This window comes from Macaca fascicularis, chromosome 12 (assembly GCF_037993035.2).
Source record: "Macaca fascicularis isolate 582-1 chromosome 12, T2T-MFA8v1.1".
Taxonomy (NCBI): Eukaryota; Metazoa; Chordata; class Mammalia; order Primates; family Cercopithecidae; genus Macaca; species Macaca fascicularis.
The window spans coordinates 137,657,918-137,678,670 of record NC_088386.1 but is presented as its reverse complement, the minus strand read 5'-3'; the positions used below and the strand labels follow the sequence as shown (position 1 = coordinate 137,678,670).

General features: G+C 55.8%; 2 protein-coding genes and 1 long non-coding RNA gene across 40 annotated transcripts in view; 1 reads left to right on the top strand and 2 right to left on the bottom strand.

Moving 5' to 3' along the window:
* The window catches only part of D2HGDH (D-2-hydroxyglutarate dehydrogenase), a 33,364-nt gene extending 27,247 nt beyond the window's left edge, over window positions 1–6,117 (bottom strand). For 9 of the 20 annotated variants that reach the window (XR_012421711.1, XR_012421706.1, XR_012421707.1 and 6 more), the window contains exons 1-2: window positions 6,052–6,117; window positions 5,203–5,611 (exon numbers count right to left, since the gene is read on the bottom strand). Coding sequence is in view for 7 of the 20 variants with exons in the window: in XM_005574901.4 (XP_005574958.1) it covers window positions 5,203–5,518 (316 nt within the window). In the remaining 13 variants the exon portion in view is untranslated. Of the gene's footprint in view, window positions 1–5,202; window positions 5,886–5,940 lie in introns of those variants that run through there. The other 11 variants (XR_012421709.1, XR_012421704.1, XR_012421705.1 and 8 more) reach the window with 3 other exon arrangements.
* Window positions 6,118–6,268: 151 nt separating this feature from the next.
* On the top strand, window positions 6,269–9,038 carry LOC107126991 (uncharacterized). Its single transcript, XR_001484243.3, has 2 exons — window positions 6,269–6,356; window positions 8,116–9,038. It is a non-coding gene; the product is annotated as an uncharacterized lncRNA (long non-coding RNA).
* Window positions 9,039–9,996: 958 nt separating this feature from the next.
* ING5 (inhibitor of growth family member 5) overlaps window positions 9,997–20,753 on the bottom strand; it is a 39,344-nt gene continuing 28,587 nt past the window's right edge. For 13 of the 19 annotated variants that reach the window (XR_012421695.1, XR_012421697.1, XR_012421698.1 and 10 more), the window contains 3 exons: window positions 16,634–16,769; window positions 16,437–16,498; window positions 9,997–14,716 (listed from right to left, as the gene is read on the bottom strand). Coding sequence is in view for 13 of the 19 variants with exons in the window: in XM_005574897.4 (XP_005574954.1) it covers window positions 14,674–14,716; window positions 16,437–16,498; window positions 16,634–16,769 (241 nt within the window). In the remaining 6 variants the exon portion in view is untranslated. Of the gene's footprint in view, window positions 14,717–16,436; window positions 16,499–16,633; window positions 16,770–17,974; window positions 20,353–20,753 lie in introns of those variants that run through there. The other 6 variants (XM_065526422.2, XM_074010838.1, XM_074010837.1 and 3 more) reach the window with 2 other exon arrangements.

The following is a 20,753-nucleotide window of genomic DNA, read 5'->3' as shown; positions in this document are numbered from 1 at the left end:
CTTCCCTCCTGCCACGCCACCACACTTCGTTTCGTGATGTGTGCGCACCTCACACGCAGACACTTGAGACCTTGTGGACATCCTGTCGCTCCTCAAGCTTCACCCATTAACATCTTTGATTATCTTAGACTGAATCAGTTACTAGGATGGTTGCCAACGAGTGATTTTCCTAAATCCAATCATCCACCTACATTTCATTTCTTTTGAGACAGGGTCTCACTCTGTCACCCAGGCTGGAATGCAGTGGTACAATCACAGCTCACTGCAGCCTCAACCTCCTGGCCTCAAGTGATCCTCCCACCTCAGCCTCCCAGGTAGCTGGGACTACAGGTGCCTGCCACCACGCTCAGCTAATTTTGATATTTTTAGTAGAAACAGGGTTTTGCCATGTTCCCCAGGCTGCTCTTGAACTCATGGCCTCAAGCAATCCACCCACCTCAGCCTCCCTAAGGGCTGGGGTTACAAGCATGAGTCGCTGCGCCTGGCCTCTTAGCTGACTCTGCCACGAGGGAGGGCTTTCCCCTCGCTCTCACTGATACGTTTACGTAGCTGCTTATTCACAGTGATGAGGGTTCTCGGCTTCTCATTTTATTCACTGGGCTGTAAGTCTCGGCTGCCTTATTTGCTGAGTGCCTGGATGTGACCAATAGGAGCCCTCTAAGCTAGTTGGCCGGCGTTGCTAACCACTGCTGCCCCAAGTGAGCTGGCGTCTTTCTGCCTTTGGGTTTCCTTGAGATGACTTTCCCAGGTGATGGGGGCTGCAGACAGACGGCAGGTGCAGTCACAGGTGCCTGTCACCTCTTCACGGAGCTCTGAGAACCAGGCTGTGGTGTCCACCTTACTTTTCTGATCGGAAAGCCACTTAATCTCTCTTTCATCAAACCAGCAATGTTTGCAGAGGGGCCTGCTGGGCGCCTGGGCCTTGGCCGACACTTCAGCGCAGCACCTGAGGGAACTGTGGCACCTGCACTCGCTGCATCCCTGTCCCCAACTCAGCTCGGGAGCCCCAGGACTCATGGCAAAGCTTTCGACTTGGGCACACTTGGGACGCACCTGTGACAGGGTTGTCAACACATACATGAGTGCGCCCCAGAATGCAGGCCAGGCCGCATTCCAGACACAGAATGCGGACAGAAGGACAGAATTTCCCACTCCTGTGATGTTTACCTTCTAACGGGAAGGACAACAAGGATGGCTCCCTCCCAGTGGTCCAGTGTTAACGATGGGGGCCCCACAAAGAGAGAGGGGGCCGTGGGGGCAGAGCCGCCAGAGGTGACGCAAGGGTCCAGCCTGTTTTCACACCGCGAAACCCCCACCTTCCCGCCAGTGCAGGCATGCTCACTAAACGTCTGCAGCATCCATCCGGAGCAAATGGTCTAGATTTTTGAATATGATGCTTAATGAGTTTTCAGAAGTCTAGACATGCTCTCTCTCCAAAAGCAAGCCACACTAAGGGGCAATTCATCTAAAATTCAACAACTAAGCCTCATCTCAGTAAACACCTACTGAGCAGACATTCAGGACCAAACCTGTGGACTCAAAGATGAGTGAAATTCAGCCTTACCCTCACCAAACTCCGGGCAGCAGGATGCAGAGGAAGGTGCCCTCCCACAGGTGCACACAGACACTGAGGGGCGGCCTTGCAGCAAGACAGAGTGTCCATGGCCACGGACATCCAAAAAGGGTGCTGACTGGAGAGAGGGGTCCCGGGGGACAGCCAATTCTTGCCCAGTCAGGCTCAGGCAAGGCAGGGGAGAGGAATAGTGTAGCCACCCCTCAATCTCAGTTATAGCTTCCACCCCACTCCTGCAAACCCTGGGAGAGCCCCCTTGCCCACTAGGGCAGCAGCAGCATAGCCCAGGGTGCTGGCCTCTGTGCAGGCTGGGAGCACAGGAATCCAAGCCTTGTGCTCAAGGCTCACGCTAGGTTCCTGCCCCACTCACCCACATGGTGTTCTCAAGGCAGCAGCTCCAAGCCTCATTTTGTAGGGCAGGCACTGAGGGTCAACTGCCTAGGGTCACCCAGGCAGCAGTGCTGAGCCAGGACTGGGGCCTGACTTAGTCAAGCCCAGAGTGGGCGTCCATCCTCACCTGGCTCCAGGGACAACACTCAGGCCCTGGGCCATGGTGGACGCTCAAGGCTGCAGCTTGAGATCGCCCCAGAGGGATCCTTATTTAGGGAGCAGGGTGAGGGTGGGGGCCGTTCCACTCAAGAGAGCTCCTACGTAGTGACCATTGGTCCAGCGATTTCCAGTGACTCCCAGCCTTTCTGCAGGGAAAGAGCTGCTTCCATTATCTGAGCCTAGACCCCAGTTCAACTTGCTAACTTTCTGAACTGTTTTAACATACACTGCACTCCCAGATTACATGGTCTGGAAACTCTGAGTATTCTTAATACTTTCAATCTTCTACAAGGGCCAAAACAACAACAACAAAAAGATAAAAAAAATTCCAGATCTTCCCAATGACAGCACACCCTACGTTCAGCCCCAGGACCTGGTGCCAGTGCTACAGGTTTAAATATATCATTTTGTTGTAAATTAGAGTCAACCAATTCTCTTCTACCTCACTTTACTATTTTAGCAAGAACACCATGTTGATTTTTTTAAATTGTGTAAGCACATAGGTTATGTTATCTCAGAAATCATTTTTTTCTATCACCCAGGTTAGACAGCAGTGGTACCGTTACAGTTACTGCAACCTCAACCTCCCAGGCTAAAGCTGTCCTCCCACCTCAGCCTCCCAAGCAGCTGGGACCACAGACACACACCACCACACCCAGCTAATTTTTAATTATTTGTAGAGATAGAGTTTCACCATGTTGCCCAGGCTGGTCTTGAACTCCTGGGCTCAAGTGATCTCCCACAGAACTGGGTTACAGGTGTGAGTTGCCACACCAGCCTGCAATCATTTCATAAGAGAAAACTGGGTTAGGCGTGGTGGCTCACGCCTGTAATCCCAGCACTTTGGGAGGCCGAGGTGTGTGATCACCTGAGGTCAGGAGTTCGAGACCAGCCTGGCCAACATGGTGAAACCCTATCTCTACTGAAAAAATACAAAAATTAGCTGGCTGTCGTGGCGGAGGCCTGTAGTCCCAGCTACTCAGGAGACTGAGACAAAAATCACTTGACCCCAGGAGGTGGAGGTTGCAGTAAGCGGAGATTGTGCCACTGCACTCCACCCTGACAGGGCAAGACTCAGTCTCAAAAAAATAAATAAAATAAAAATAAGAGAAAACTGGGCACTGTTACCAAAAGGAAGTGCCAGCCCCGGAGGCTGAGAAGTTCCTCATTCATGCACAGACTTGTAAGCCAGTGGGCAGGAGTGCAGTGGGAGGAGAGGAGCAGGCGTGGCCAGCCAGGAGCCCTTCATCTTACCTAGTGGGTTCCAAAAAGATATGTCCGCTTCTCAATGCCCCAGGACCTGTGAATGGGACCTTATTTGAAAAAACGGGGCTGGGCGCAGTGGCTCATGCCTGTAATCCCAGCACTTTGGGAGGCCAAGGCAGGCAGATCACGAAGTCAGGAGATCGAGACCATCCTGGCTAACACTGTGAAACCCTGTCTCTACTGAAAATACAAAAACAATTAGCCGGGCATGGTGGCGGGCACCTGTAGTCCCAGCTACTCAGGAGACTGAGGCAGGAGAATGGAGTGAACCCAAGAGGCAGAGCTTGTAGTAAGCCGAGATCGCGCCACTGCACTCCAGCCTGGGCGATAGAGCGAGACTGCGTCTCAAAAAAGAAAAAAGAAAAAGAAAAAATGGTCCAGCTGAGCGCCGGGGCTCATGCCTGTCATCCCAGCACTTTGGGAGGCCAAGGTGAGTGGATCACCTTAAGTCAGGAGTTCAAGACCAGCCTGGTCAACATGGTGAAACCCCGTCTCTACTAAAAATACAAAAATTAGCCAGGCGTGGAGGCGGGCGCCTGTAATCCCAGTTACTTGGGAGGCTGAAGCAGGAGAATTGCTTGAACCCAGGACAGGGAGGTTGCCGTGAGCCGAGATCGCACCACTGCACTCCAGCCGGGGAAACAAGAGTGAGACTTCATCTCAAAAAAGAAAAAAAAGGAAAAACAGTCTTTGCAGGTGTAATTAAGTTGACAGTACTGAGGTGAGATCATCCCGATTAGGGTGGGCCCTCAATCCAATGAGAAGTGTCTTTATAAGACAGATGGAGAAGTGTCACGGAGAAGAGAAACCTGTATGAAAAACAGAGGCAGAGACTGGAGTAATTTGGTATCTGGGGCCACCAGGAGCTAGAAGAGGCAGGAAGGAGCCTTCTCTGGAGGCTTTGGAGGGAGTGGAGGGAGCGCAGCCCTGTGATACCCTGATTTCACACTTTTGGCCTCCAGAGCTTAAAGAATAAACTTGTGGGGTTTGGTGGGGAGGGGAATTGTTTTGTTTTAGAGATGAAGTCTTGCTGTGTTGCCCAGGCTGGAATGCAGTGGTGAGATCACATTCCACTGCAAACTTGAACTCCTGGGCTGGAGTAACTTTGTTACTGTTTGTTTTTTTAATCCTGGGCTGGCTGATTTTATTTATTTATTTATTTATTTATTTTTATTTTTAGAGACGATGGGGGAGAGGCGGCGGTGGGGGAGTCTTGCTACGTTGCCCAGGCTGGTCTTGAACTTCTGGCTTCAGCCTCCAGGGCAGCTGAGAATACTGGCAGAGCCACTGCGCCCGACAAAGTTGAGTTGCTGGCCGGGCGTTGTCGGAGTGGCTCACGCATGTAATCCCAGCAATTTGGGAGGCAGAGGTGGACGGATCACGACGTCAAGAGATTGAGACCATCTTGGCCAATATGGTGAAACCCTGTCTCTACTAAAAATACAAAAATTAGCGGGACGTGGTGGCGGGTGCCTGTAGTTCCAGCTACTAGGGAGGCTGAGGCAGACGAATCACTTGAACCTGAGAGGCGGAGGTTGCAGTGAGCCGACATCGTGCCACTGCACTCCAGCCTGGCGACAGAGTAAGACTCCGTCTCAAAATAAAATAAAATAAAATAAAAAAATAAAAACTTGGGTTGTTCTAAGCGACTCGTTCGTGGTCCTTTACTCCAGCAGCCTGTGGCGGTGCACACGCCCCTCTCAGCGCAGCCAGCGGCTGGCACCCCCACCCAGCTCGTTCTCAGCCCGATTTGAAGCCTCCACCAGACGGCGCAGGAGAGCAGGCCCCGCCGCAGCTTCCCAAGCCTCACCCACCTCGCAGCGTCCGTATCCAGTCCACGTTGGGAGCCTGCAGCGCCTCCGGATCCGTGACGACCCCGCCGGGCACGATGCGCTCAAAGGCGGCCAGGTCCTGCTCAGACACCGTGGAGAACGGCAAGCGCCGCACGGGGTAGCGCTCCCGGGTCAGCGGCACCTCCGGGGTCCCGGGGGCGGAGCAGCAGCCCCTGCGGGCCAGGGGGCCAACCGGCCGACCCCAAGAACCCGCGGCTCCCGGGGCACAGGCCCCGCGCGGCCCCGGGGGACACCGGAACAACCACGCGGGCCGCGCCAGCAGCTGACGGGGCAGCATCGCCGCCGGGACGGAGGCCTCGGGCTCCTCCTTCGGGGCGAGGCCGGTACTCAGGGCCCGGGGGGCAAGGGCCGGGAGCTGCTGGCTGCGCGCCTGGAAATGGCCAAGGGGAATTTCACGTTTTATGCACATTGTACAACTTGAAAAACGCTTGCAGAAGCAGGGAGAGGGGCAGGAGGGCAGCCAAGGGGAAGGCTCCGAGCACCCGGGCCCTCCCCCGGCCCGGCCCGGCCCGCAACCCCGCGAGCGCGCGAAGCCCCGCAGCCGGCCTGGACTTAGCGACACGTAGGCTCGCGGCGGCCTCGCCGGGACCTGCCCCGGACCCCAAGCCGCCACGCTCGCCCCCAAGGGGACCCCGCGGACGCGCGCGCCTTCCACGCGGTCACGTGACGAGCTGCAGTGCCGCCCCCACCCCCGCTCACAGGCACAGATTGGCTGGAGGCGCCGGAGATCGCGCCCCGCGACCCCCACCCGCCGTGGAACCGCAGCCCGGGAACCTCAGCCGAGCGCTCCGGGCGGCCGCGCGCACACACCCGCGACCACGTCCCGGGCTCCAACCCTCAGCGCCCACCGCAGGCCCAGAGCCGCTAGGCCGGAGTGGGCGGGACGACGCCACGCCTGCGCATTGACGGCTCCGCCCTGCCATCGAAGCCCCGCCCCGCGCTCCTAACAGGTCGCGCTCCTAACAGGTCCCGCCCCTCTCGTCATTCCCGCCCTCCATGCCCCGCCCCGCCGTCCAAGCCCCGCCCCGACTGGCTTCGGAGGGTCAATCGCCGCTCCCTCGTCCTGCGTTCCCGGAGGGCCTCCGGCGTCCAGGCTGTCGGGTGCCTCCCTTCAGGTAGGGAAGGGACTAGGCTGAGCGCAGCCCAAGACGCCCAAGCAGCAGCCGGAGCGTTCTCCAGAACGAGGCCCGGTACGGGGGCTTGGCTGAGGGACCTGGGGGCCAGCCCGCTCCTCCGAGGCCGTGCCCAGGGGGCGCCCCTTTCGCCAGCGGCCTCCCTCCCCCAGCTGCTGCACGGACCACCCCTCCTGGGCCCCCAGCCTTAGCTTAGGGGGCAGCTGCCTCCTGCAGGTGTTTTCTTGCCTCCGTGTCCGCTTCCGCCTGTTCAGCCCTCCGTGCCCTCAAACCCTTCGCACACCTGGGGAGCTCCTGGCCTCCTGACGCAGTACCTGCTGTCCCGAGGAGCCTCCCGGCCTGGGCTCCCCTTCCTGAGGCATCGCCAGCACTTGTTTTGTGGGTTTTCGAGACAGGGTCTAGCTCTGTTGCCCAGGCTGGAGTTCCGGGGGTGATCTCAGCTCACTGCAACCTCTGCCTCCCGAGCTCAAACCGTCCTCCCACCTCGGCCACCCAAGTAGCTGGGACTACGGGCGTGTGCCACCACGCCCGGCTAATTTTTTGTTATTGTATTTTTGTAGAGATTGGGGGGGGGGGTCTCATGTGCTGCCCAGGCTGGTCTCGAACTCCTGGACTCAAGCCATCCGCGCGCCTCGACCTCCCAAAGTACTTGTTACTTCAGCTCACCCAATTCCATAGAACCAGAGGGTGCAGACGATGCAGATCTCTGAGCAGATGAGGGCAGAGAGCAGGAGCCCGCACTCGGTCCAGAGGCCAGACTGTGGAGCTGTGCAGGAGGCGGAGGCTACGCCCATGACAGCAGATGGGTCCTGGTAGTCACACAGAAAACCGGCAAGCTGGATTTGTCCTGGTGATGAGGCTCTGGAGCAGCAGTTGAATGGAGTCATTCCTGTCCTCCTTAACCACATCCCCAAGGGCCACTCACCACCTTCCCAGGTGAATCACCCATGCAGGGCTCTTCCAAGTCAGCAATGCATTTTGCCTTTGGACTACAACCCTGGGAAGGTGACGTCCACCTGGCCCTTCCTACCTGGCTGGCCCTTCCTCTGCAGGCCGGTGTGGGAGTTTCCCGTTGTCAAGTGTGACTGTTTCAATTACACATTCAGGAACTGGAAAGAACCACAGATGAGGTCTGTGGACCCCCTTGCCACCCGACCTCCACACGCCCTCCTGTGGACCCCCTTGCCACCCGACCTCCACACGCCCTCCTGTGGACCCCCTTGCCACCCGACCTCCACACGCCCTCCTGTGGACCCCCTTACCACCTGACCTCCACACGCCCTCCCTCTGACTAGCAGGCCAGTGGCATCTTGGACCCCTGGGATTAGGAATGATTCAGAACTCATAAAGATTACCACCCATACCACCCCCTAAAATAACTGATTTTTCTGGCCAGGCACGGTGGCTTACGCCCGTAATCCCAGCACTTTAGGAGGCTGAGGCAGGTGGATCACCTGAGGTCGAGAGTTTGAGACCAACCTGGCCAAAATGGTGAAACCCTGTCTCTACCAACAATAAAAAAATTAGCCGGGCGTGGTGGTGGGCGCCTGTAATCCCAGCTACTCGGGAGACTGAGGCAAGAGAATGGCTTGAACCTGGGAGGCAGAGGTTGCAGTGAGCTGAGATCACACCATTGCGCTCCAGCCCTGGCTACAGAGTGAGACTCTGTCTCAAAACAAAACAAAACAAAAAAACAACTCTGTCTCAAAAAATAATAACAACTGATTTTTCTTTTTCCCAGGGCACAGACCCCTGGCAAAGCCCACATGTACCCTTGGAGAATGCTTGGAGGAAAACATGGCATGTGCTGGTTTCAGTGTTGTGGGGCCCTTCCCCCAGCATCAGCCTCCTCTTCCAGCGAAGACTCTAGTCTGCAGATTGGTTTCACCTGGATGGTGGGTGAGGGGCCGACTGTACCTCGTGAGGACCAAGCTCTTCCCAGGTTCTGTTAATGCACTGCTCGAAGCAACGTTTTGAGACCCATCAGCTCCTATTAGGTTTGTGTCCCCCAGAATTCGTATGTGGAAGCTGTAACCCCCAATATGGCCATATTTGGAGATGGGACTTCTGAAGAAGTAATTAAGGTTAAAGTCAGTCACAAGGGTGGGGTCCTGATCCGACAGGACATGCGTCCGTAAAATAAGAGACACCAGAGAGCTCCCTCTCCCAGTCAGTCATGTTGGCACACGTGAGAAGGCAGTGTTGGCAACCCAAGGGAAGAGCCCTGGACAGGCACCAGACAACACCAGCACCTTAATCTTGGACTACCAATCTCCAGAAATAAGAGACATTTTTGTTAAGCCCCCCAGTCTGTGACATTGTGATAACGTGATACGGTTTGGATTTGTGTCTCCGCCCAAATCTTATGTTGAATTGTAATCCCCAATATTGAGGGAGGAGCCTGGTGGGAGGTGACTGGCTCATGGGGGCAGATTTCCCCCTTGCTGTTCTTGTGAAAATGAGTGAGCTCTCAGGAGACCTGCTTGTTTAAAAGCGTGGCACCTTTCCCCTCTGCTTCCTTTCTCTCCTGGTCCGCCATGGTAAAATGTGCTTGCTTCCCCTCCGCCTTCTGCGGTGATGTAAGTTTCCCGAGGCCTCCCCGCCATGCTTCCTGTACAGCCTGCAGAGCTGTGAGTCAATTAAACCTCATTTCTTTATAAATTACACAGTCTCAGGTTGTTCTTTCTGGCAATGCAAGAATGGACTAATACAGAGCCCAAGCTGACTCCAGCAGCTTCCAAAGGGCAAGTACAACACAGCAAGTCTTGCCCTTCCAGAGCAAGCACAGTACTCTCTTAGAGCAACTGCAGCATTCTCACACGTCTTCCTTGGAAGTGAACTTGAGCAACCACCCAAGGTAAGGCACAGGGTCCTCCGCAGACCCCCAGCCAGCAAGCTCCGCAAACCACTCTCCAATCACTGCATACCCCTTCAAAATTCAACTTCACACACTTGTCTCTGGGCACAATACTGACATTTTACACCCATTTCCCAGAATGATGCTGAATCATGGGGGTGGTTCCCCCATACCTTTCTCGTGGTAGTGAATAAGTCCCACGAGATCTGATGGTTTTATAAGGGGAAACCCCTTTCACTCGGCTCTCATTCTCTCTCGTCTGCTGCCATGTAAGATGTGCCTTTTGTCTCCTGCCATGATTGTGAGGCCTCCCCAGCCATGTGGAACTGAGGGTCCATTAGACCTCTTTTTCTGTCAGGCGCAGAGGCTCACGCCTGTAATCCCAACACTTTGGAAGGCTGAGGCAGGTGGATCACCTGAGGTCAGGAGTTCAAGATCAGCCTGGCCAACATGGCGAAACCCCATCTCTACTAAAAATACAACAATTAGCAGGGTGTGGTAGCGTGCGCCTGTACTCCTAGCTCCTCAGGAGGCTGAGGCAGGGGAATCGCTTGAACCCGGGAGGCAGAGGTTACAGTGAGCCGAGATCACGCAGTACCATTGCACTTCAGCCTGGGTGACAGAGCAAGAAGACTGTCTCAAAAAAAGAAAAAGAAAAGAAAAATTTTTTTTAAAGAACCCTCTTTTTCTTTATAAATTACCCAGTCTTGGGTATGTCTTTATCAGCAGCGTGAAAACGGGCTAATACAGATGCACTTTCAACTGTTTGTTCCAAAAAATACTTTATTTATTAAACAATATATCCATAATCTATAACACGATCCAAAAATACTGATATACATCTTTACATTATCTAATAAAAAGATTTACAATATTTCCTTTACAAAGGGAACATAGATAATAATTCCTTGAAAATAAAAATGTAACATTCATGTTAAAGCTGCGTCATCTTTTTGGATGAAATGTGGTTAAAGGTGAACACCACAAAATACAGAGGAAGAAAGAAACTCCAGTACAGTCTCTCCTGAATGGGAACATTTTCTCACATTTCCCCTGGCTTAAAATTCCTCTCAGCACAGGTATTGAAGGCCGATCACTGGTCACTGAAAATTTAGGAAAACCTAAGTCTTCAATGCCCATAATAAACATCTCTCACAGTTTAATTCTAAACCATGAAGACCTAACCTAGGACAGGGCAGACCCTCGGCTCTGTGGTCATGTGGGAAGCTGCTCTGGGCCAGCGTCACTGCTCAAAGCAGCCCCAGCCAGGGCTCCCAATGACAGGACAGGAGGCCAAGTACAGTGGGGCTGCTGGACAGAAGACAAGCTGGCCAGTGTCCCCATCTGTCCCGGCAAACCCTCCCACCGCCACTGGTCTGCACAGCTGCTGCTCGCTGCTCCAGGCAGACTGGAAAACACCCACGCCACAAAGCCCTGGCCAACAGTGAGACAGGTGGTCAGCTGCTGCTCAGGCGGCCACATAGGCCTCCACTCGGTGTCCCTGGCCAACAGTGGTCTCATGTCCACCCGCACAGGGGTCCCACCCAACATGAGACGGGCGGTCAGCTGCTGCTCAGGAGGCCACGTAGGCCTCCGCTCGGTGTCCCTGGCCAACAGTGGTCTCGTGTCCACCCGCCCAGGGGTCCTGCCCAACATGAGACAGGTGGTCAGCTGCTGCTCAGGAGGCCATGCAGGCCTCTGCTCGGCATCCATGTCCCCAGCAGCAGCACCTGGGGCACATTCACAGATGCAGAGGGCTCAGTTTCGCCAGCTCCTGTTTTCAAAGCAGCCTGCCTTCCCCTACAGGATTTCCTCAGATCACTGTCTGATACCGCAACACTGAAAACAAGGAAAATGGGCAGAACGCTCCTTCCCATAGAGGTCAATCACACAGCCACAGAGGACCCACACCTTCGGCTCAGATGAAGCTGCCAGAGTGACCCACTGGGTCCAGCCCAGACACTCTCAATCCAGGAGATGGGTCTGGAGCTGGGCAGCTGTGGAGGGGGGTCTGGTCCAAGACTAAATCCCTGAATCACCCCCCGGGAGAAGGCAGCCAGGCCTTCTGGAGCAAGGTGTGGATGCTGCAAATGGTGTGGCTCCTGTGTCCCTGCAGGGCTGGGGCCAGGCCAGGGGCCATGACCTTCTTTTCTGGCCAGCCACTCCTGAGTGTGTCTCTCCCACGGCTAGCACAGCATCAGCCACAGTGTACTCAGGATTCAGTTGGTCCAAACTACAGCCCAAAGAATTGTCTCATTCTGCTCATGTTTTCTGTGTTTCTTCCAAAACTCTCTGCATATTATTTTGGTGATATTATCGTAAGTGGCAAAAGTAAACATTAAAAACACATAAGCACAGAAACGTGAAAAGGTCAAAATTCAATACCTGGGAAGGTGCACAGTGGCAGGCAGGACCACATCATCACGTGTTAGACAGAAGCTTCCCACGTGGAAGCCAGTCATCTTTCCCCAGAAAACAGCGAGACCTCAGGAAGCCAGGCAGCCAAAAGCATCAACAACCCCAGCTCCTTCCAGGGGTAGCCATGGGTGTGAACAGCTCAAAGGTGGAGTGAAATATCGAACTCATTTCTGAAAAATTGCCAGGCACTGTTTCAGCACAAACTCCCTGCACTTACCTATCCCTCTTCACAAAAATGGTACAAGAGGGCTGGGCGCGGTGGCTCACGCCTGTAATCCCAGCACTTTGGGAGGCTGAGCCAGGTGGATCACAAGATCAGGAGATTGAGACCATCCTGGCTAACACGGTGAAACCCCGTCTCTACTAAAAAATACAAAAAAATTAGCCGGGCATGGTGGTGGGCACCTGTAGTCCCAGCTACTCGGGAGGCTGAGGCAGGAGAATGGCATGAATGCGGGAGGCGGAGCTTGCAGTGAGCCGAGATCCCACCACTGCACTCCAGCCTGGGTGACAGAGGGAGACTCCGTCTCATAATAAGGTAAAAGAGAGAAGAAAATTTTCCACAATGTATTCTCCACGATCATTAAGCATCTGTGTTGGCCAGGTGTGGTGCCTCATGCCTGTCATCCCAGCACTTTGGGAGGCCAAGGCGGGTGGATCACTTCAGGTCAGGAGTTCGAGTCCTGGCTGGCCACACACGGCGAAACCACGTTTCTACTAAAAATACAAAAATTAGCCAGGCGTGGTGGTGGGCACCTGTAGTCCCAGCTACCCGGAAGGCCAAGGCGAGAGAATCACTTGAACCCAGGAGGCAGAGGTTGCAGTGAGCCAAGATGGTGCCATTGCATTCCAGCCTGGGTGACAAGAGCAAAACTCCGTCTCAAAAAAAACAAAAAACAAAAAACACACACACACACACAAAACCTATTAACAAAAAGTTAAGTCATTACGTGAAAACCCATCTCCCAGCTGAGCACAGCAGCTCACACCTGTAATCCCAGCACTTTGGGAGGCCGACGCAGGCGGATCATTTGACCCTAGGAGTTTGAGACCAGCCGGGCCAACATGGTGAAACCCCGTCTCCAACAAAAATACAAAACTTAGCTGGGCCTGATGGTGCATGCCTGTAATCCCAGCTACTCAGGAGGCTGAGGTGGGAGGGTCACTTGAGCCCAGAAGGTGGAGCTTGCAGTGAGCCCAGATCGCACCACTGCACTCCAGCCTGGGCGACAAAGCAAGACGCTGTCTCAAAAAGGAAAAAACCCAACAAAACCCACCCATTTTCACAGCTGTGGCTGAGGGTGTGAAACAGTGTAGCCTGCCCTCTCTGACACTTTCCCTTCTGAGCCACAGGAAGGCATCGCTTGGAGGGAGCCCCTTCAGGTCCAGACACTGGCAGGGACGAGCAGCAGCAGTGGCCCACTGCCCGGCGCACCTGCGCCCAGAGGATCCACTCCCACCCACTGCCCCACACCCTCGGCCGGCTCCCGGAAAGGACAGGTGGCCCAGAGACATCCATGTGGTTCAAGAAACGCAGAACAAGAATGTGGACACCATCCCAACCAGGACTGTTCAGGATGTTCTTGTTCTCTTGTTCTCACTCACTGACTACCAGCTTCTCGTGGGGAGGGCCCCGTCTGAGACACAGAGCTTCACACGTTCCTTTCTGCTTTATTTCCTCTCCCTAGTGAAACATTAAAAACAGGAGGAAAAGATATAGATGTAGCCATCAGGAGGAAGTGAGGCTGTCATTCAAAATGGCCCCCCACCATGAAGAAAACCAGGCTTAAGTTGGGAACCTCACATCTCAGTTTTCCCTCAGGTTTCTTTCTGTGGTGTGAGGACAGAAACAGGCTCCCCTGCATTCCTCAGGAATCCTCTCCTTCCTCTAAAGGCACAGGAGAGGATTTCCGAGAGCCTGCGATGCTGCTGTCGGGAACCGCAGGCTAGGCACCGTCACCAACGCATCACAGCAGAGCAAATCTGCACAGCCTTCCCCAACTACCACCGAAAAGACGGCTCCAGCTCAGCTTGATGAATGCTGATTAAACAAAAAGCACACTTGAGTTTCCTAGCTTCATTCCAGAACTGCTATTGTGGCACAATAAATTCACAACAAATTCACATCAGAGTCCCCTTGGACGGGAGCTGCAGGCCTGGGAATGCACAAGCAGAGGCATTCGTGGTTCATCAGCTCCTGGCAGACGGGACTCACTTCACAGACACACGTAGACCCATGATCTTCATGCTATTAGGATAATTTCATCTTCACAGTAAAAACATCACCAATTCCCAGAGAAACGGAACATCAGCCCAGCTCTGTTCCAGGGTCTGGTGGGTGCTGGTCACAGGACCCACAGCTACTCCAAGCTAATGAAGAGCCGTTTACTCCAGAGGTGACTCCCCCGAGGGAGGACTGAAGTCCAAGCTAAAAAGGCAGCGCGCAGTGAAGCGGAGGCCACTTCCTCGGAGAAAGGGCCCCCAGCCCTCCCGGGCCGTCAGAGGCGCCCAAGCAGGAGTGCACGGCGGCCGGATGCGGCGCGGCGCTGAGTGGGAGGAGGCACGGGCCCCACCCGCGCGGCTCAGTGGCAGGCGTGCTCCAGCGGCGTTGGGGCGCAGGGAGCCTGGGCTGTACCAAACAGTCCTGGAAAACCACAGGAAAGCTACGCGAGGGTGGCGCCGCGCGCTGCAAAGCGGCGGCCGTGGACCAGGTTACCACGTCCCCGCAGCTCGCCTGGCAGCCCGGGCTCACGCGCCCGCCACATCCGCGGGGGGTCCCTGCTGATGCGCGGGGGGGTCCTGTAAAAGCCACGCTAACGTCAAGGCGGCGAGTCCCTGCAAGGTCGCCCTTCTGTGCGAACAGGGTTTGATGGGTTCTTGTTCTAGGAAACATCCAGAATTTCAACTGGCCACGGAGTTACTAAGTATCAACCGAACAAGGTAGTTTTAAAATGAAGGGAAATATTGCAACACGAATGAAGGAAGAGATTAACTTGCTCCTCGGATCCGGGCACACAGCTCCTCCTACTTCTTCTTCCTCTTTTCCTGGACACACCGTGGACAGAACCTGTGACAAGAAAGGCGCAGTGAGGCCCTGGTTGCCATTTCAACCAGGGCGCAGCGTGCCCAGGCCCCGCCTCCCCATGTCTGCCAGGCCTGCTGGAGGCCGGGGGGCCGGTACCAGGAGAGGCACACACAGTGGGGCTGCGGCCTTCCCGCAGGGAAAACGCGCCTATGTGCGCGGCTCTATGCGGGAGGTTGGTTCTGAAGTTGACAGATACACATCAATGAGCAAAAGCGATTTGACACCCAGGCATTCCTCCTTAAAAGGTGGGTCCTCCTTCCCCGGCCGATGGCAGGGTCGCTGGTGCCCTCTGTCTGGAGTCTGGGGGCTGCAGGTACCAAGCACGCATGAGCATGGCAGCCCCTCAGGCCCACAGAAACCCAGCCAGGCACCCTGCACGGGCCCTGGAAGCTGCCGTCTCACAAGTGCTCCCTGGTGACTCTGAGCAAGTTCCGGAGCCGCACGCACCAGGAACTCCTGAACAGAGGCAGCTGCTGGCCACAGAGGACATTCCATAGGTTCCCCATGCAGAAGGCAGCCGACTTGCATGTGAAGGCAACTGTCAACCCCCGCCTGGCCCAGGCCGAGCCTGCCCAGGGCCCTCCGCCCTAATAGCCGCCATGCCCCTTCTCCAAACCCTGATGCACTGTCCCTCGGCTGCACAGCGTGGGGCACTGCAGTGCCATGTGTCCCCGTGACAGGGCAGCCTGTGTTGATGCCACATGACACCATGAGCTCGGCCAGCCTCCGAGACACAGCATCCTTTCCCTCTGTGTCCTCACACCGAACACCAAGGATAACTGGCTCTCACCAACTCGGGCGAGTCTGCCGGAGTCTCAAACACGCTGCCACGATGACCTCTGAGTGCCACACAGAAGAGCACATTCCGATTTCATTTTCAGAACATATATCCATTTTTAGATTTTCAGCACAGGCAAACAAAGCCAGGTTTTTATCTTTTTATTTATTTATTTGAGACAGGGTCTTGCTCTCTCGCCCAGGCTGGAGTGCAGTGGCGCAATCTCAGCTCACTGAAGCCTTGGACTTCCAGACTCAAGCCACCTTCCCGCCTGCACCTCCCAGGTAGTTGGGACACAGGCACGCACCACCACGCCCAGCTAATTTTTGTATTTTTTGTAGAGCTGGGGTCTCTCGATGTTGCCCAGACTATAAGTTTTTATTTAAATGAAATCTGAGGAACAACAATGCAGAAAGTTGCCATCGCCAAGGGGATGCAAGGGTCAGGAAGATAAACTGCTCCTGGCACCTGCACTCTTCTCCACCAGACAGAGCCACGGGCCCCAGATCCACGCCCCGGCTTCAGCACTCACCTCTCGTGCTATCCTTCCCAGATTTCCCTAGGGGACAAGAACCTCTCATTCTGGTTTAAGACGATCCCTACCTCCCGCAGAGTCCGGAAGGTTGTCCTTCAGGAGGGGCCGTGAACGTGAATATTACGTAACTTGGTAACCGCTGTCCCGGGGTGAGGACATCCCTCTGCCGGCTCGGACAGGCACAGCAGCGAAGGAGGGAAAAAGCCACATCCAGAGCAGCCAGCCAGCCAGCCAGCCACACTCCTCGAGGCCACTGTGGGGCATGCCTACGTGGCTACTGCGCCCCGCTAAGCCTGGCAAGATCCCGCCATCGAGCGCCTTCTCCTGGGGAGGCCAGCAGCCCGACACCCAGCAGGCTGGGAGAAAACGGAGCGAGCATCCCCACTCACCATTTTCCTTTGGGTTTCGTGGTAAGGTCCACGCAGGCAAAGTGAAACCACTCAATTGGACACTGCAAAGTAAAGGAAGAAACCACAGTCAACACGCCTCATGTTCTGTACGCAAAACACAGGAAATGCCAACACCCGCCAGCCCTGCCCCACACAAGACCGTGCCCCATGGCGCGAATCCCGCAGGCAACACTCACGTCTGGATTGTCACAGCCGATCATCTCCCCGTAGGAGACCTGGTGGCACAGGCAGTACGTGGGTTCGTTTGGGTCCACCGGCATGTCCAGCACGTCGGAGGGGTGCACGGACAGGATGGTGTCAGTGAACTCAGACCTGCAGGGGACAAGGCACAGGAACCGCTGAAGGCCATGGCGGGAAGTGAGGCGGCACAGACACCACGGGCCCTTGTGCCTCTGACTTAAGGCCCCCTCACCCCAAAACTCTGACGACGATCATTCCAAGGGGGTAATCTGTACCGTGCTCGGAGCGACACATAATGAATAAGCTTTTTTAATGCTTTTTTTTAAATGCTTTTTTTAAAGCATTTTTCCTATTGTCCTTCAGAAACAAATGTGACTCCAGGGCCGGCCACTGCAGTCATGCACTAACTGAATACACACCTTGTGGATGTTTTCTTCCTGGAGCACACATTTTCAAAACCTCAATAACCCCTCTGAACATGCAATGTTCTCAGAAGGCGCAGCAAGAAAATCATTAAGGATACGAAAAGATTGTCAGCTGATGCTAGAAAGCAAGCTGTTACCCACAAAAATCCAGAAACAGTAGCAGCTGGCAGCACAGGGGTGGAGACATCACACCCACCTTTGGACCCAGGCGGGGACACAGGGGCACGGATGGCACCCAAGAGGTTGTGAAGCGCAGCACTCACCCATAGCACCAGGGCTCTGGTCCCACTCTGGGGACGAGTCCACTCTCGTCTCGGTCCCTCCTCCCAGATGGGACTCCCCCGGGGATCTCTGGACTCACCCCACTTCTCGGCCATCCCTCCAAAGACCCCAGCCCCTTTGGAGACAAGCACATGTCACCTCCACCAGCAGATGGCTGACACTTGAGAGAAGCCTGCCAGCCTCCCACCCCAGACTGACAGGTGTCAGAACGGCCTGCACCGTCAACAGCTCTCCCGTAACCATGACCTCCTCCCACGAGAACAGCTGTGCATCCTGCACCCGGGCCCTCCACGCACCTACTCAGGCACCTCTGGCCCAATCTCACTAAACCAGCAGCTCCCCACACACTCCCTGGACCGCCCACCACCCATCCAGCTGTCCACCTGGCACAGGGCCCCTTCTGACCACACGCCACCCTTGTCACTCCCCATGTGGGTTTCTACACAGCAGCCTGGCGGGTCTTCCACCCTGCCCATGCCTCCCTCCAAGCCTGCCACCTGCAGCACCATGGCTGCCCCACCAGGACCACAGACCTCAGGTGGAGACTTTCCCGTTTGAAAGGGATGCACTTAGGGGGAAATTTATGCTTTTATATTTCAGTATTTTTCAAATAAACGTACAAGCTGCAGGTAGTATATAGACAGTGTATTCCCGTTAGTACAGACAGAAGAAGTATCTTCCCTATCCCACCCTCCAACCCAAGAATATCTAGTTGCTACATAAACACGGCAGATTAGCGGGAGGAACGTGGCGGTGAGAAAAACAGTTGCGATTAGGGAGAGCCAAGGAGGAGAAGTCTGGTTCCTAGAGGGAATCAACACTCAGCTTTTCCTCAGACACCTGTCTAAAGCTCTTCTACGCCTTTGCAATTGCCTGTACACACACACACACACACACACACACTTGGGCTCAGCATGCACCCAGCCTCCCCGCTGCCCTCTGGCACAGGGGTGCCCATCTAAGTCTGTCCTTTGCGGGTAATCTGCTCTCCTGCTCTTTCTGTCTGGGACCAGACAAGAGTTTCTCTTTAGAGCTGAAATCCATCACTGTCACAAGTCCAGGTCCAGGTGCCGCTGATACTGCTTTCAAGCAACAGTCTCAAGTAGTCTTCCGGCCTCTCCTCTGACAGCGGCACACAAGGGTCTACGTCTCAGCCAGCTGCTGATTCCGGGCTGACACCTGTGGCTTCACCTCCAAGGGGCTCCTGCAGTCTCCTCGCGTCACCTCTCACCCGTGGAGAGCAGGGCAGCACCCTCTGCTGCCAACGGTCCCCGAAATGCTCTCTGTGACGCCCTCCTCTTCTGCACCGAGTCCAATTCTGTCCACAAAGCCGGAACCGACATCTTGACCTGTGTCTCGGCATCACCGGGTTCGAGGGCGCTGGCCAGATTTGACGGTAGTGGGAGAAGGCTGGGGGCATGAGGGGACCACCCAGCAAGGGCACCCCAGAAGCTGAGGCTGGCGTGGAGGCCTCACTGGCCTCTCCAGTCTCACCTGAGGGAGCGCCATGGCGCGTGGCCGGGGAGTGCTACCACCAGCCCTGAGGGAGGCAACCAGGAGGCCATGGGGAACCCTGTCCCTTGCACAGGCTGGGTTGACCCCAGCTATCAGCGGCTGCTCTCTGACTCCCTTCAGCTCCAATGCCACAAGAGGCACCCTCTGTGCTAATTCCCCAGGGCATGGCGGGCAACCCTTGCCAGATGGTGCCAGTGAGCCCCTCCACGCCCGGCCCCAATGGCTTCCCAGCACTCCACGTAGCTCCTAGCAGGGGACTGGCTGCCTGTCCAAGCTCCGGGATTCCAGGTGCTACAGGTGACACTGCCCTTCGTCCACACACCAGAGCAAGGCCACAGGGCAGCAACAGCGCAGGGGGCAGCCTCAGGTCATGGAATCTCAGACGAGACACGGAGCATCTGTGCGGTCTAGGAACACTGCATTCCAGGAAGGGCCCTGGGCACGTGGGGAACAGGCCTGAAGGGGGCAGGCCACAGGGACAGGATGGCGCATGCTCCCAGGTCCCCAGCAGGGAACAGGACCTGCCTTGAAGCAGAGCAGCCTGGCACCACAGCGTGACCAAGAGGGGCGTGAAAACACACTGTGCTGATGGGTCAGGAACGCGCGCCACAGAGCTCCACAGAGCTCCACAGAGCTCCAGAGCCCAGGGGCAGGCGGGCGCCTGCGCACACCCAGGATGATGCCCTTGGAGGCACATGAGTGCACACTCCCGCCCCGGCGGGCCCAGGCTTTGGGTTCAACCGATTGGTCCTCAGGACACCCTGTCTGCCCACCTGCACCATCTTCCTGTCCCTCTGGAAGGGGCCTGCTTGGCACCTTGGGCGTTAGAGCCCAGCTTCAGAGCTCGCCTTGCCAGCCTGTCTCGACGTCTTGCAACGGGACAGGAGCAGCACTGCCACTCGGGGGACAACGGGACAGGAGCAGCACTGCCACTCGGGGGCATGGAGAAGAAAGAGATTCGCACACAAGCTAGATCCAGCCCGGAGCCGCAGGAGCCCCGCAACTGTCGCCATCAGTGATCACCCCCTCATCTGTCACTACTGCAACCTGCCCGGCAGGCAGCGCTGAGCTCCCAGGCTCCGACTGCTACTAAACAGTGCTGGTCAGCGCACTGTCAGGACAGGAAAAGCCATGAGGCCACGGTGGATCTTCCTGGGTTTGCAGAGGTGCTGGCTGTTCCTGAGGTCTCTGAAGCAGGGCAGAGCGCTCAGGGAGGAAGCCCCAACCCCAACAGGGAGCTGGGGTCTCCTTCACCACCACGAGGACCCCGGTACCTGCACTCCTCATGCCTAGCATGCCCTTGAGAAAGGGAGCTGGGGTCTCCTTCACCACCATAGGTGCCTGCATTCCTCATGCCTAGCATGCCCTTGAGAAACAGTGCTGGGTGAGGAAGAGACCAGGAGGAGCTCCGCTTTCACACAGAAAAGGCACGGTCGGGACAGGGCCTTCAGGTTCCAAGCAGGAAGGAGCAGGAAGACTCAACGCTGTTCTCACTGAGTTAGAAAACACAAAACCCAGCAAGTCACAAAAACCACATTCTCAAAGATGTGGGGGAGCTGTGGAGAACAAGCGCTGGATGACCTGCAGCCGGTGCTGGGGGGTGTTGGGGCGGGTGTCCACCTGCCTCATGCGCTGAGTGAGGGCTGGGCTGGCCACCGGGCCACGCTGAGCCCACACAGACACACATGGCGGCTGTGTCCCCACCATTTACAGAGTCCAGAGGCTGCACAGAGCCACTAAAAGCAGATGGAAAATCCCTGCAGCCTTGGAGTTCTCGAGGAAGGGGTGTGCTCGGGCACCGCCAGTCTCCTACCCCGTACTTCTACCAACTGCAGAAGCCGCTGGGGGCAGGAGGCGAGAGAGGAAATCTAAACCCACTGAAGTGCAGATGAAC